At 38.1% G+C, this 15,492-nt stretch overlaps 1 protein-coding gene across 1 annotated transcript; it reads left to right on the top strand.

Annotated features, from left to right (window-relative positions):
- Nucleotides 1-1,766: 1,766 nt before the first annotated feature.
- On the top strand, nucleotides 1,767-14,852 carry Ppat-Dpck (Bifunctional Phosphopantetheine adenylyltransferase - Dephospho-CoA kinase). Its single transcript, XM_076206002.1, has 4 exons — nucleotides 1,767-2,123; nucleotides 9,228-9,296; nucleotides 10,997-12,271; nucleotides 14,469-14,852. Exons 2-4 carry the CDS (start codon nucleotides 9,228-9,230, stop codon nucleotides 14,706-14,708), a joined length of 1,584 nt encoding a protein of 527 aa, XP_076062117.1. The 5' UTR covers nucleotides 1,767-2,123; the 3' UTR covers nucleotides 14,709-14,852.
- Nucleotides 14,853-15,492: the final 640 nt, after the last annotated feature.

Below are 15,492 nucleotides of genomic sequence, written 5' to 3'. Positions count from 1 at the left end.
GAAGGCACTGTGGGGGGTATTGTAGATATATGGGATAGGAGGAAAGCTGTTAAGAGCAGTCAAGAGTTTTTACGAGAGTAGTAGAGCTTGTGTCAGAATCAGAAATGGAGAGAGTGGTTTGAGGTAAAGGTGGGACTTCGTCAGGGATGTGTTATGTCACCCTGGCTGTTTAATTTATACATGGATGGGGTGGTGCGCGAGATAAATGCAAGGGTAATTGGTCGGGGATTGGAGATGGTTAAAGAAAATGAAGAGATAAGCCAGCTGTTTTTTTTTTTTGCGGACGACACTGCGCTTGTAGCAGGATGAGAGGAGGAATTGAGGAAGTTGGTGACAGAGTTTGGGAAGGTATGCGAAAGAAGGAAGTTGAAGATAAATGTGTGTAAATGTAAGGTGATGAGATGTCCAAGGGGAGAAAGTGACAGGAGACTAGAAGTGAGTAGTAAGGGGGAGAGACTGGAAGTGGGTAGTTTTAGATACTTGGGTGCGAATGTGGCGGGAAAGGGAGGAGTGGAGGTGGAGGTAGAATGTAGATTGAGAGAAGCAAGTAAATGTCTTGGTGGATTAAAAAGTGTAACGACAAGTAGACATTTGGGAATGGGTGCTAAAAGGAGATTGTATAAAGGAGTGATTGTGCCGACAGCACTATACGGGGCAGGAACATGGAACATAAGAGAGGAAGAGAGGAGTTTGAGTGTGTTTGAGATGAGGTGCCTGAGAAGTATGATAAGCAGAGCTGGGCACGTTCCGCTTTAGTTTGGCCGCGGTTAGCGCTCCCAAACTATTAAAGCAATATAGGTGCCGGTATAGTTTAATAGTTTGGGAACACTAACCGCGGCCAGACTAAAGCGGAACGCACCGAGGAACGCGCCCAGCTCTGGTGATAGGGGTTACTATGCTGGATAGAGTGAGAAACGAGGAGGAGAACGGGGGTGGAAAAGGAGTTGGGAGATAGGGTTGATGAAAGAGTATTGGGATGGTTTGGGCACATGCAAAAAATAAGTGTAGAAAGATTAGTAAAAGAGGTATGGAAGACAAAGGTAGAAGGAATGAACATGAGGGGCTGACCAAGGATGAGATGGATGGATGGGGTAAAAAGGCATTGGGAAAGAGGGGAATGTCTGTTGAGGAAGGACGGGAGAGGACAGAAGACAGGGGTGGATGGAGAATGGTTGTGTATGGATGATGCTGTGATGCATGAAAGGGAGTAAGTGTGAAAAATAAATTGACACAGCCCGAAGGGATTTCTCCCCGTCTTCTCCATTTCTGTATGAAAGGACGAAGAAGTAGGGGTGTTCGCCGTTTTAATGAAGCGGCCTTGCTGTGGATGTGCCGTGTCTTGCGACACCGCTTCTGATCCAGGGCAGTGGGCGAGATGCAGGGATGACCCGTGATCCAGGAGTAGCCAAGACAGGAGGGAGGGGGTGGATGTGGGGATGAAATGGGTGGGAGTGGATTTTTGTGTTTTGCTGCCTCCCGTGTAAGGAGGAAAAAGCCTTTGGTACTGGGATCCATTCAGTGTTTTACGTATGTGTGTATTCATACATATATATATATATATATATATATATATATATATATATATATATATATATATATATATATATATATATATATATATATATATATATATATATATATATGTATGTATATGTATTTATTTATTTATATACACGCACACATATGTTCAAGTTCTTTAAATTAAAAAGAAAGAATGCGTATCTATCATGCAACAGTTATCATTTTACAATTATATGATTATTCGGAAACTTGTACAAAATATACGCCTACTGTAAACAAACAATGAGACAGCATCGGGGGAACAACAGCTGTCCTACGTCTTCCATTTCTTAATTATTACTTAGAAATTACATTTATCATTGTAAAATACCGATACACTCTTATTCTCATTGTATGTTGTCCTATCTGCGTGTAAATTATCTGGACAATACTAAGAAACTAACGTTGGATTCTACACAGGAATCGGAGCCGAAGATTGATAACAATAAAGACCTACACAGTGTTTGCATATTGCAGCATATACTCTGTCTTTCAAACATAGCAAGATTAACGGAGTTTGATAACAATCTACTTGAACCTGAGAAAAGAGATATATAAGAGAGGCAAGTTTATTCATCAACGTTTTCTAATAAGTGGCATAGGATGATAGGTATCATAACGTCGTTTTCCTCTAATATAATCTAGGTAGGGTTATTTGACAAGTTTGAGTGCTTGCCAGGTAGATTTAGGAAAACTGAATTAATGACATTGGATACAATTTCTTGACAAATATTAATAGAAGTTTGATGAATTAATGTATTGTAATTGTAGTGGCTGTTAAACTATTTCGTGTGTAGAGAATGTGCAGTATTACATTACTTTCAATTTTTTAATGTTCTTTAATGGTATAAAAATTAATAGGTGCTACTCCCACAGAAGTCCATCTTAACATATTTTTTTTTATCTATTCTAGATCAACTTATGAAGTATACCAACATTTTTTAAATGACTGTCTTCCACAAATGTGTGGTTTTTGCGACACGAATTTGTTCAACTCCATAAGGCAATGTACATAATATATATGTGCTCCCCTTGGTCAACCATATAAATAATTATAGTGGGAAGAAGAGGGAAACTAGTGTTGCATATTATTTTAGAAACTAATCACTTGTTCTGTAACGTAACTTAAATTTTTTGCGCCAATCCTGGGAAAAGGAAAATAAAAAATATTTTATTTGCAATATTGATATAAATCAGTATCAGATTCACGTGAATCACACCATAGAACATTGATTATAGGGAAGGGATACCTCTGCAGAACTTGTGAGCTAAAAAATAAAAAACAAGTGATTTGTGGTTGAAACCAATATCAAATTCACATGACTCTCCCTATAAAACAATTGTCATGTCTTGTCCTGTAGATTTTGGTGTTAACACTGTGACCACTGTGGGGACACACGACTCCCACATCTCTGCCCAAGCCTCATGTATTTACCTCAAATTCATGTACAGTTCCAACTTGATCTATATCTCTGATTTCCAATTATCATGTTTAGATTTGGACTCGTATTGTTTGAGCTTGGGCTATATCACCTAAGCTATTCCACATATTTATACATCTATATGGAAAACTGTATTTCTTCACATCCTTTAACATGTGGTCTTTCTTAATTTGCATTCATGACCTCTTAAAACCCCCCCCATCTTTAATCAGAAGATATCTTCTATCAATGCAATCAAAGGATTACAAAGGCAGAGCATGCCAATAGGAGACCTTTTGGTCCATATCTAGGACGGATGCGGAAAAAATCCTAATAATAATAGATAAATAAATAAATAAAAACTATAATAATGTAAGTATCAAATAAACTACGTAAATAAACACATAAGTGCAGTCTAACAACAAACAAATATGTAAATAATAAATAATAATAAATTGACATATAACTAATTATAAATGAGAATCAAACAGACAAATGATAACAAAACAAAAACAAATAATATGAAATGAATTATAATCATTACAGCATCTTGCTTAGGTGTTTATCTAAATGATTCTTAAAGCTTCGAACTGAACTACATTGCATTACCTGTGCAGGAAGTTTATTCCATTCATTAACTACACGGTTGGCGAAGTTGTTTCTACCCACTTTCAAATTTAATCTATTTCCGGACAGTTTGAAACCATTGTTTCTTGTCTGATTCTCATTCAGTGTGAAAATTTTGTCACTTTTGATGTTGTCAATTCCCTTTAGAATTTTAAAGACTTGTATCAAGTCACCTTTGAGTCTGTGCTTTTTTAGGGAAAACAGATTCATATGTTTTAGTCGATTGTCGTATGATTTATTTTTGATATTTGGAATCAGTTTTGTGGCTGGCCGTTGTACTTTTTCCAATCTGTCAATGTCTTTAATGAGATTCGGTGACCATACAGAAACAGCATATTCCAAATGTGGACGAACTAACAATTTATATAGCTTGTTAATGAGTGATGGACTTTTGAAGTCAAAAGATCGCGCAATCAGTCCTAGAATCTTATTTGCTTTCTCAGAGGCTGAAATACACTGCTTGGATGATTTGAGATCATTACTGATAATTATGCCAAAATCTTTTTCACTATCCACTTTTGTTAACGAATTTCCAAATAACTTGTAATCGTACTTACTGTTATTTTTACCTATGTGCATTACCTTGCATTTACTTGTGTTAAATTTCATTAGCCACTTTTCAGACCATTGCTGTAATTTATCTAAATCTTCTTGAATATCTAACTGATTTAAGTGATCATTTGCCATTCCGCACATTTTTGTATCATCAGCAAATTTGGAAACAGTAGATTTTAGTCCATGGTCTATATCATTTAAATATACTATGAATAGAAGTGGCCCAAGAACGGAATGCTGAGGAACTCCACTTGTAACATTTTTCCACGTAGAAGTTTTTCCATTTAAAACAACTCTCTGTTTTTGATCAATTAACTAATTACTAGTCCAACTTAATAGGCTACCACTTATTCTGTGTGAAGCTAATTTAGTAAGTAGTCTTTCGTGTGGGATGGTATCAAAAGCTTTTGCAAAGTCTAGATATATTAAATTATTTCTTTTGTCATAACCTTGGTTATCTGAACACTATAATTATGGCACCTCTTTTTCTTCAATCATTCAAAGTTAGTAGACCCATTACATTTAGTCTTTCCTCATATGATTTATATGCCAGACTGGGGACCAGTTTGGTTGCTGCCCTTTGTATTCTCTCAATCTTGCTTATATCCTTCACTCTGTGTGGGGACCATACTACTGATGCATATTCCACTTTAATTTTCTGCAGTAGTCCATATGTCTCCCACAATCCTGCTGATATGTCTGTCAGGTGACAGGTTGTCTTTTATCAACACTCCCAAGTCATTCTCTTTTGCTTTTGTAAAGTGTGCATTTCCCAAAGAATGGTTTAAGAATGGCATTTTGCCACTATTGCCCATTTCCAGTACTTTGTATTTTTTGTAATGAACTTCATTTCCCATTCTTGGCTCCATGCAAAAATAATATCTAGATCAGTGGTTCCCAAACTAGGGGGCATGCCCCCCCCCTAGGGAGGCGTGAGGAGGATACAAGGGGGGCGTGAAGTCATCTGCTCAAAAATATTTGTTTAATTAGAATAATAAAATCATTCAAAGAACAAATATCTACCATTACATACATGCAAAGTATAATTATAGCAGTCACTATAACCTGTTTTCTATTAAGCTAGTTCTTCTTACACATTTTGGACACGTCACCGATACCAACCACAATTTGCTAATGTTCAAACTTTTTTTTCGCTCCCTTTGAACCAAATGTTTCGTTTTTAGTTACTTAGAAAAATGTCTCTGGAATGTACTATTATTTGTTTGAGTGGCTTTCATTATTAAAATTTAATACAAACAGAAATCTGTTTTCCTGAACAATGCTAAGAAATAAATGCAAGAATCATTTCACATGAACAAAAGAGGGAGTGGGGGCATGCGGGTCTACTGGAAGCAAAAAGGGGGCATCAGGTAAAATAGTTTGGGAACCACTGATCTAGATCTTCTTGCAACATTCTACCATTCTTCTCATTTTTCACTCTTCTTATGATTTTTGCATTATTTGCAAACATGTTGGCATAGCTTGTTGTTCCTTCCATCTTGTCATTAACATAGACGAAATATTATTGGTACAAGCACTGAACCCTGGGGAACTCCACTCATTACTGCTCTCCAGCTTGACATTTTGTCCTTTACTACTTTCCTCATGTATCTTTCCTTCAAAAAGTCTAATCCATTCTAGTAGTTTGCCTCTCAATCCTCCATCATACTCCAGTATCCACATAAGTCAACTGTGAGGTAATTTATCAAACGCCTTCTCTAGGTCCAGGTACACACAGTCCACCCATCCTCTCTCTTGCATCACATAAATCACTCTCGAGTATTGTATTGGAACTAGTTTGCAATTTAGTTTGTTGCTGCTCCTTGTGAGGTTGGGCCATGTGGAATTTGAGGCTCATCTGAGATGTTGTCTAGGAATTCACACATCCTTGATTAGAGACAGGGTGTTGGACTTCCACAGAAATTTTACCATAATTTCTAGTTTTAAGGGTAGATCTTCATAGAAGAAAAGTTGGTGTAATTGAGGAGATGAGTTGGTCTAGAATAGAAAAAGATAACAAGGCATGTGGTAGACTTCTGCTTTGCAAATAATACTAAAATTACCTTAGTCAACCTAACCTAACCCAACCTTGGTGAATTTTGTGAAGTTTGCAAGTTCAAATTTTCACTTCTTTGTGAAAGGTATTTGTTCTATGAAATTTCTTCTCAACACAATATTGCAATATACAACACTCTCCATCATCTCTGTCATCATTGTTTATTTTGATGACCAGGTTGGTGTAGTTCAGAATGCTTAACCACTTCAGTATGAGTCAAATTCTTGTGCACAGCATCGGCTGCCATATGCATGATTCATCACGCTACTTGCATTATAGAATATAAAGTCACTGCTGTATTACTCATTCTCTTTTACACTGAGTAATATTAAACACAGAAAAAGTGAACAAACCAGTTCACAGAATCCAGGGGTAACTCATGTATGACTACAAAAAATATAATCAAGATGCCGGCGGCAGCATCCTCATGTACCCATTCACGCCGCATGACACCTAAGTAAGCGTCATCGTACTGAAGTGGTTAAGTAAGTCAGATTAGGGAAAATAAAACAAGACACAAAAAATTATGAAAACATAAAGAATAGCTGGGGGCAGGGGCAGATACAGTTTGAATTGCCCATGTGACATACATAAAAGCATGTCTTATAGTTTTGTCCACTTATTCAAATTATCTAACCAGTTTTCTTGAACTGCTTTGCTTTTTTTCATTTGTCATTGCATCCCCCAAAAAGTGCAAGAGAATGTGTTGATGTAAAGAAGTTAAGAGATTGTTGAGAAGTTGGAAAAGGGGATTAAGTATAATCAGCTGATGGAGTATGATGTAGGTAAGTCCACAATCTGCAACATTAAAATCAGGCACCCTTTTTTTTTTTTTTTTTTTTCGTGTGTGTGAAAACTGAAATGAGGCTTTGGAAAAGTGACACAACCTTCAAGACATAATAATTTTCCAAATTAGATGTGTTTTTCTGAATCCATCTGAATGAATTTATAAGGGATTTCTCTATAATATTTTTGTTGCAAAGTAAATGTATCTGTTTTGCACCAGAGGGATGGAGGAGAAAATCATGTTTGTGGACCTGTTCTTTAGAATTCCTGTATCATCCTGAACAAATAATGTTTCTTAATTTATCTATGCATTTTCATATTTTATAAGAATGAATATCAAGTGAATAGAAAATCACTCTTTTCAAACTGCTTAGGTCCTCCATGGTACAGAGCTTCCACTGTGGATGATTTTATTTAAATTTGAGGAAATTATAACATGATTAGCTGTATTCATAATACCACACTACTGTTTCCAGTACTGACTAGACAGGATAGCCATTATGGAGTGCAACCTCATGAGAATCCTCAGTGTAGAGTTTACAATTATTAAGTGTATCTTCAAAGCTTACGTATGTTAGATGGCTTTGTAGGCCTTGTAATGACTAGCCATCTTGTGTAAGACTTCTGTATTTTTTCTAAGGTGGGCGTCTCCATTACTTGATTCAGTGGTTTCACCCTCCCAATTCTTGAATATTGCTCACCATTCTGTAACTCAGTATCCTCATTATGTGATGCTGCTTAATAAAGTTTTGAACTGCAGCCTTATCATTTGATCTTGAGCACCATTGAACAGTAGATATGTTAGTGCTGCTGTTCAAGATTATACACAATCCCTGCAGCCTTTTCTTATTGTGCTGTCTGCATGTCATATTTCAGTAGCAAAGCACAAGCAAAGCTATGAGGAAATTAGTTGCTCATTGAGCCAGTCTATGTGCATCTTTCTATATCTTGGGGTTAGATATCGGAATGATCTTCCTTCTCTAAAGCTCTTGTGTCATTCATTGTCTCAAAATTCAAGTTTTCTGTTATTCACTCTGTAGTTGAATATATATTTTCTGGTCCTGCTGTTCTTAATATTTTTTTCTTACCATGGTGCCTGCTGGCCAGGGCTGCTTTAGTGGTTAATAGTTTGTGTCTTCTTACTTTCCTGGTCCAGTGTGTACTGTGTTTAATGATAATAATAATAGTGATTATGATAAATATTATGATAATGACCATGAAATGTAATGATAATTGTTACCTCAAGTTTCACATACTGGAAACCTATAGTCCCACAGTGGTGGGAACAGTCACTGGGTCCTCCCATAGATCTCTCTGAGAAGAAACAACTTTTGTCTGTATTGTATTATGTGAGACATTTCTCTATCATTGGATTAGTAGTAGGAGGAAGGTAGTTGTTGCTGGTTTCCAGCTCTCCTTGTGTGAAATGGTGGAGGAATTGTATTTATTATGTATGGAGTTCTTAGACCCAGCTCAGAGATTGAATGTTAGCTCCATGGGACTGCAATTCTAGATGGAGGCAAGTGTTGGCAGGTTTGAAGACTGGGAATGAGGAGATAAGTCTCTATGACTTCCATCTTGCTCATCATTGGTTCCATATCGAAATGTACATCATTAGTGGTGCATACTGTTAACTCACATTATAAAATATAAAGTTGCAGCTGTATTACTGATTCTCTTTCACTCTAAATATTAACCTCTTCAATACAATGATGCCTATGTAGGCGTCATGAGGAGCAAGTGGGAACATGAGGATGCCAGTGTCGGCGTCTTGATTATATTTATTTTGTAGTAGTAGCTGACTGACCCCCATATTTTGTGAACTGGCCTGATCATATTTTCTGTGGTTATTAACATTCAGAGTGAAAAAGAACTAGTAATACACCTGTAACTTTATATTTTATGATACGAGTATTGTCATGCATCATTGAATCATTGTACACCAGGCAGCTAATGCTGCCTGCAAGAACTTGACTCATATTAAAGAGGTTAATAACAACAGAAAATATGATCAGGCCAGTTCATAGAATATGGAGGTCACTCAGCTACACCTACAAAATATAATCAAGATGCCAACACCAGCATCATGATGCCTATATAGGCATCACCATATAGAAGGAGTTAATGGCCACTAGTTTCATTTGACCATTTGTGTTAAGCTTGTATTTTGTTGCATGAAAATTTTATTAAATATTTATCTTATTTTATTTCATGTGTTGCAGATGACAGCAATGACTGGATTACTGATATTAACACAACCAGTGAAGAAAATTATTTCAAGTTTGCCTAAAGTAAGTTTGAAGTTTGTTTTGAATTTATAGTCATTTTGTATACTTAACATATTTGCTATTTGGATGATTCAAATCAGTCATCAGGTGAAAGAAATGGAAGGGGCAGCATCTTTTCTAGACCCATCAAGACACAGAGTCCAGGATAATCTAATAGAGGTGTTCAAGTGGATCAAAGCCTTTGACAAGGGTGGTACAAACAAAGTCATCATATTAGGACAGAACTTGCAGTAATGGATTTAACTTGGACAAATTTAGGTTTAAAAAGGAAATAGGCAAGAACTGGTTTACCAGTAGAGTGGTCAATGATTGAAATAGACTTAGTGACCATGTAGGGAGCACTGAAACTATCAGTTATTTTAAGAAAAGGTTAGACAACATTATGGATGGGGATGATGGGTGGTAATGGACATGGAGCTGCCTAGCATAGGCCTTGTTGTCTCTTGCAGTCTCCTTCATTCTTAGGTTATTTAAGCTCCATGTTATCACCCTGCCGTGCCCTCCAGTAGTAACCTCTATCAGCAGGGCGATGAGCCTTTCCACACATACATATAATGATAATGGAAGAAGGGTCTTGCATAGATGCTCCAGAAGAAAGTAGAGTATCTCCCTTTGTGGTATGTGAATACTTGTAGAAAAGAAAAAGTAACACATAAAATAACATTTCTCCCTGGAGAGGTGTGTGGAAGGGTCCTAGAGTCTAGAGCTGGGTGCGTTCCTAGGTGTGTTCTTCAGTGACCCATGGCCAAACTACTAAAGCATATGCACTGAGGAACACACCTAGAAATGTGTCCAGCTCTGCTAGAGTCATTGCTGACCATTCTGGAGCCACAGGGTTCCTGTCAGTGAAACGGAAGGCATCAGTTATTATTAATGTCGTATATAATAATTTAAATTTTCTCAGTTCTTTACATGACTGATAGTTGAATTCTTTGGTAATTTATATAATTAGTGATGGATCTGACCTGTTTGGCACCCTGGGTGGAGGTCCTCTTGGTAATATCTATACCGAAATGAAAATGCATTTTACACCAAAAATTATTTTAAAATTATTTGAAAGCATATTGCTGCATATTATATAATCTGCTTCAATTACTCAGAGGTAGTTCAAAAGAAGCTTCATTATTTGATTTATTTTCATTTCAGTAGTTTGCGTTTTCCTTACTGGTCTATACCCTTACTTTATTAGGATATGTCTTGCGGATATCACAGTTCCAATTTTCATCCATGCCAATTGCTGCCTCTGTATCTAGTTAGGGGCAGGGATGACCCTTCATCTACAAGGAGCTGAGATAAAAGGAAATGGGTGACAGATGGGAGTGGGAGGAGTTGGGGTGGGTTACTATGGCTGGCTACCTCCCTTATAAGGATGAAGAAGCTTATTGGTATATAGATAGATAGTATCTAGTTAGATATACAAAGGCCTCTATCTCCCTTGCTTGGGAATGACCATGATATCCTCATTTTTGCTCTGACTCTGTGGGTGAGAAAAATCTAAATAAATTCATTCTATCTATGTGCCAAAAGGCTTCTACCCCCTTATAAGAAGGGTAGCCAGCAAGAGCATACACCTACTCTCCATCCTTCCCACATCCATTTGTTTCCTTTTTAGACATCTATTAGCCCCTTATGGATGAAAGGCCAAAATTTAATAATTAAACCTTTTTTCTTTCTTTAATTCCCCTCATTCACTTTTTTTTCAGGTGTTAAGTTCAGCAGCACAGCATGTTTCAAAGACACTGTATGTACATCTAGACCCAGTATCAAAATTAAGACCAAGTTATGCTGCTCTTGGTGCAACAAATTACAGCAAACTTATATCAGCAGTGTACGGCAATAGTCAGTCTTCCAACCGTGATCTTGATATACGACTTCTAATGGCAGGACTAAAGGATTACCATGATTTTCCTATTAACTTCAGTCAGAAAGTGGATCTTGTTCTCTTTGATAACGAGGTTTCAGATTCACTTTTAAATGAACTTGAGAAGAGATATAAGACCATCTTATCTTCCACAGATAGAGTATTTTTGCAGTTGGAATTAGGGGAGGAAGGAGAATCTAGTGATTGTGAAGGAAAAGAGGAGACTAAAGTTTATGACCACGTGGTTTTAGGAGGAACATTTGACAGATTACATGTGGGTCACAAGATTTTACTCTCGGAGGCTGTTCTTAGGTGTAGGAAGCGTCTTGTTGTTGGGGTTACTGAGGAAAATCTTTTGAAAAATAAAACTCTTGATGCGTTGATTGAGCCCGTTGAAAAACGTATAAGTGCTACAAAGGAATTCTTACACGATATTGATTCTTCCCTTGTATATGAGGTTGTGCCCATACCTGACCCAATGGGACCCACCAAACATGACCCAGATATGGAGCTTATTGTTGTAAGTGAAGAAACCATTAAAGGTGCAACTCTCATAAACAATTACAGGGTAGAAAGATCTCTTAAGGCATTAGATGTACATGTCATAAGTATTGTAGATGATTTCAGCAGGGAGTCAGATGCAGAAGAACTCAAGGTCAGCTCAAGTTCAGGTCGTATGAGATTATTAGGGAGTTATTTGAGAGATAAAATTCCACAGAAGCCATCATCCTTTCCAGTGATTATTGGACTGACTGGGGGATCAGCATCAGGGAAGTCAAGTGTAGCAAAACGCTTTACAAACCTTGGTGCAGGCACTGTTGACTGTGATAGACTAGGACACATAGCTTACCAGAAAGGCACAAATTGCTACAAGAAAATAATCACAGAATTTGGGGAAGATGTTGTTGGCAAAGATGGAGAGATCAATAGAACTGTTTTAGGCCAGAAAGTTTTTACCAACAAGGAAATGTTAAACAAACTGAATGAGATTGTGTGGCCTGAAATAAGCAAACTTGCCAAAGAAGAAGTGTCAAGATTGCATGAACAAGGGAAAAAGATTGTTATCTTAGATGCTGCCATATTGCTGAGAGCCAACTGGGACCAGTTTTGCCATCAGGTCAGTAGGCTTTGTAATTGTACTTAAGATAAGAATCAATAAGTTAAGAAGCAATGTTTCTCCCTGTCTTCTCAATTTTATGCATGAGGGAGACAGAGAAGGGGGATCACTGCTCAGGTGAAGTGGCCTTGCTGTGTCTTGCTGCATTTCTTCTGACCTAGGCAGTGGCCAGGAGACAGGGGGTAACCCTTCATCAATGAGAAGCTAAGATGTGAGGGAAGCAAGGGTGGTGGATAGGAATGGATGTGTAGCTTGACTTGGCTACCTCCCTTATAAGGGGGGAGAAACCCTTGGTATATAGATAGAAGATAAACAAGGGAGTGTGGTGGCAGAACATGCTAGAGCATCATTACCTGGAGGCTAGAACCTAGACCAGGGGTTCTTAACCTTTTTTCTCCAATTCCCCACTTTTTAGTGAGCCAGCTCTCCATTTCCCACCACAGCATCGGTCTTTGACAAATTCAATTTTAACCCATGCAGTGTTTAGTACATAAATATACAGTGTTGTCACTTTTACCCAAACATGACTTACAATACCTCATATATTGGTTGTTTTTGTTATTAAAACAGTCTGTAAATGGTTGTGATTTGTAAAGTAAGTCAACATTTGGATGTAATGTATTAAATTTTGAAGCACTATCGATTATTTGTGGGTGGAAACAAATTCACGAAATGTGACAACAAGAAGACACCAGAAACAAACAAAAAGAAACAAAAACACATTGATGAAAAAAAAAAATAGACCGTGGTTCTTCTGTCCAACCGGTCATTCCCTACTTGGCAACTCCACCATTCCCCACCAGTGGGGAATTCCCCACAGGTTAAGAACCACTGACCTAGAGGGATGGTGGTTAAAGTGCTCTTGGAGATTTAATGTGTGACAGCAGTGGTGTATGGTCTAAAATCCCAAAGTTTGAACAAATGTATATATGGCTACCCACCTTGCAGAGTAACAGATGAAAAGTTAAATACTGTGTTTGTGTGTTTACCCAATTCTAGCAAACTCTTTAGTGAATGTCTGGGAGGGCTTCCACATAATGTTGGTGGTGGTGTGGACCCTATGCCAGGAGGTACATAGCTGCAGCTGAAGCTGTCACCTTTGCCCTATGTGCTTTGACTATTGGGGCAGGTTACAGTCGCTGCTGGGAATCATAGAGAAGTGTGGCATTCAAACTCACAACTAAAGTGGGTCCTATATGGTCAATATTATTGCACTATATTGTGCAATATTATTGACCACTTTCCCAACACTATATCCCATTTGGGTTGTGACCAAAGGGTTCCAGAGATCACTATCTCCTGTCCCAGTAATCACATATCCTTACACCATCAATAATATTGCCCAATATGGAATATTGCATAATAATATTGATTGTGTAGGGCCCAGTGTGTATAAATGATACTGTGATGCAAGGAAGCGGGGGAGGGTTAGGGAGTGGTTATGTGTGAATGATATTTTGAAGTAGCCCGAAGGGATTTCTTTTTCTGCATGAGGTGACAGAAAAGGGGGTTGCCAATTAAGTAAAGTAGCCTTGCTGTGGGTGTGGCAGTGGGCGAGATACAGGGATGACCCATCATTCATGAGGAGCTAAGGTGAGAGGGAGGAAAGGGTGGTGGATGGAACTGTGTATATGCCTTTTGACGTGGCTACCTCCCAGGTAAGGGGGGAAAAGCCCTTGGTATATAGATAAATAGGCCCACTTGAGTGCATGTGAGGCCAGCACACTTCTGATTATGCCATCAGCTCAAGCAGTTGGGGTAAACGAGCTTGAGCTGTCTGATCCTACTGTGGTCCTGTCATGCTGCATTACTTCTGACCCAAACACAGGATAGGAGACTAGGATGACCCTTGATCTGTAAGAAACTAATATAAAAGGGACAACAATTGGGTGTTGGATAGATGCGACTTGGCTTGGCTTTTTGGATTATGTATGTACAGCTCCTAGGATACTATCTCTTATTTTCCCAATGCTCCTGTGATTGTGAATAAGAATGCCACCATTGTGTTCCTGTGCATGTTGTAAAAGGCATCTAAATGGGGCAATTAGGGGACTGAACTACCTTCTTTACAAGGGGGAAAGGCCATTGTTATATACATATGTGAATAATCTGTTGCAGATACCTTCTGCATAGTATAGTGATTGTATTAGAATGGGAATCAAGAAATTTAAAATATGAATGACTTATTTGTCAACAGATTTGGGTCTGCATCATTAACAGGACAGAAGCCATCAAGCGGATAATGGAGAGGGACAACAAAACCCAAATTCAAGCAGAACAACGAATTGACAGCCAGATGACCAACAAAGAACTTGTGTCAAAAGCGGATATTGTCTTTTGTACCCAGTGGGAACCAGAATATACTCAACAGCAAGTTGAGAAGGCATGGAGTACCCTGACAAAGATTCTAGAGGAAGATACCAAATCAAATTTATAGTGAATACTTTATGTATTTATTGTTATCTTGTAATTTTAATATAGAAGAATTTTATGAGATCATTTGATTGATTTCTTTGTTGATGTTTCATGATTTTATAAGAAGAAAAGATTCCAATAAATTTGGAATATATATAAAGACCATACCACATATTCTGTTTTATTCTTTATCTTCCTTTCATGAGACCTATATGTCATTTCCATATCACTTGTTCCCCGTACTCCTTACCCAAACAAGGAGAAAATTGCACAAACTTAACCAGCAAACTGCTAATTGCCCCATGGCAGTTTAGGGACTAAATTGTAGATGGTAAGGATCATTCTTATGTGTGTGATTCACCAAAGTCTTGGCTCACGTATTAGGCTCGAGATCGACAGTTATTTCCCTCCCAGAAGAGAGTAGAGCTTGTAGTAGTTTAGTTCGGAACAACAGCAGGACAAATGAAAATCTAACACAAAATATCTAATCTCTTTCTTTTGGTAATTAGCCACAAGGTGCGACACTAGAAGTGTCACATGAGACATATAGGTGAAGCTCGGACTAAGGCCACAGCTTAGTGGAGCTTATGGTTGTAGCTGGACGTGGAGCCTAACATCAGTGAGGCGGTAGCAGATGATGACGGCGAGGCTCAATGGAACAGCTAGAAGACTGGACGAGATGTAGTTTGTGCGCTGGTCGGTACTGTTCTTCCCATCTCGGCGAAACGCTAACCTTTTAAAGGAGGCTGGCAGGAACGTGAGGAGCTTTCCAAGTTCCTGATTGGCTGACCGCTGGCTGGCAGGGA

The sequence above is a fragment of the Oratosquilla oratoria genome, chromosome 22 (assembly GCF_046742065.1).
Source record: "Oratosquilla oratoria isolate Oo_2021 chromosome 22, ASM4674206v1, whole genome shotgun sequence".
Taxonomy (NCBI): Eukaryota; Metazoa; Arthropoda; class Malacostraca; order Stomatopoda; family Squillidae; genus Oratosquilla; species Oratosquilla oratoria.
Note: the sequence above shows the minus strand (reverse complement) of the source record. Positions and strands in the feature narration are given on the sequence as shown.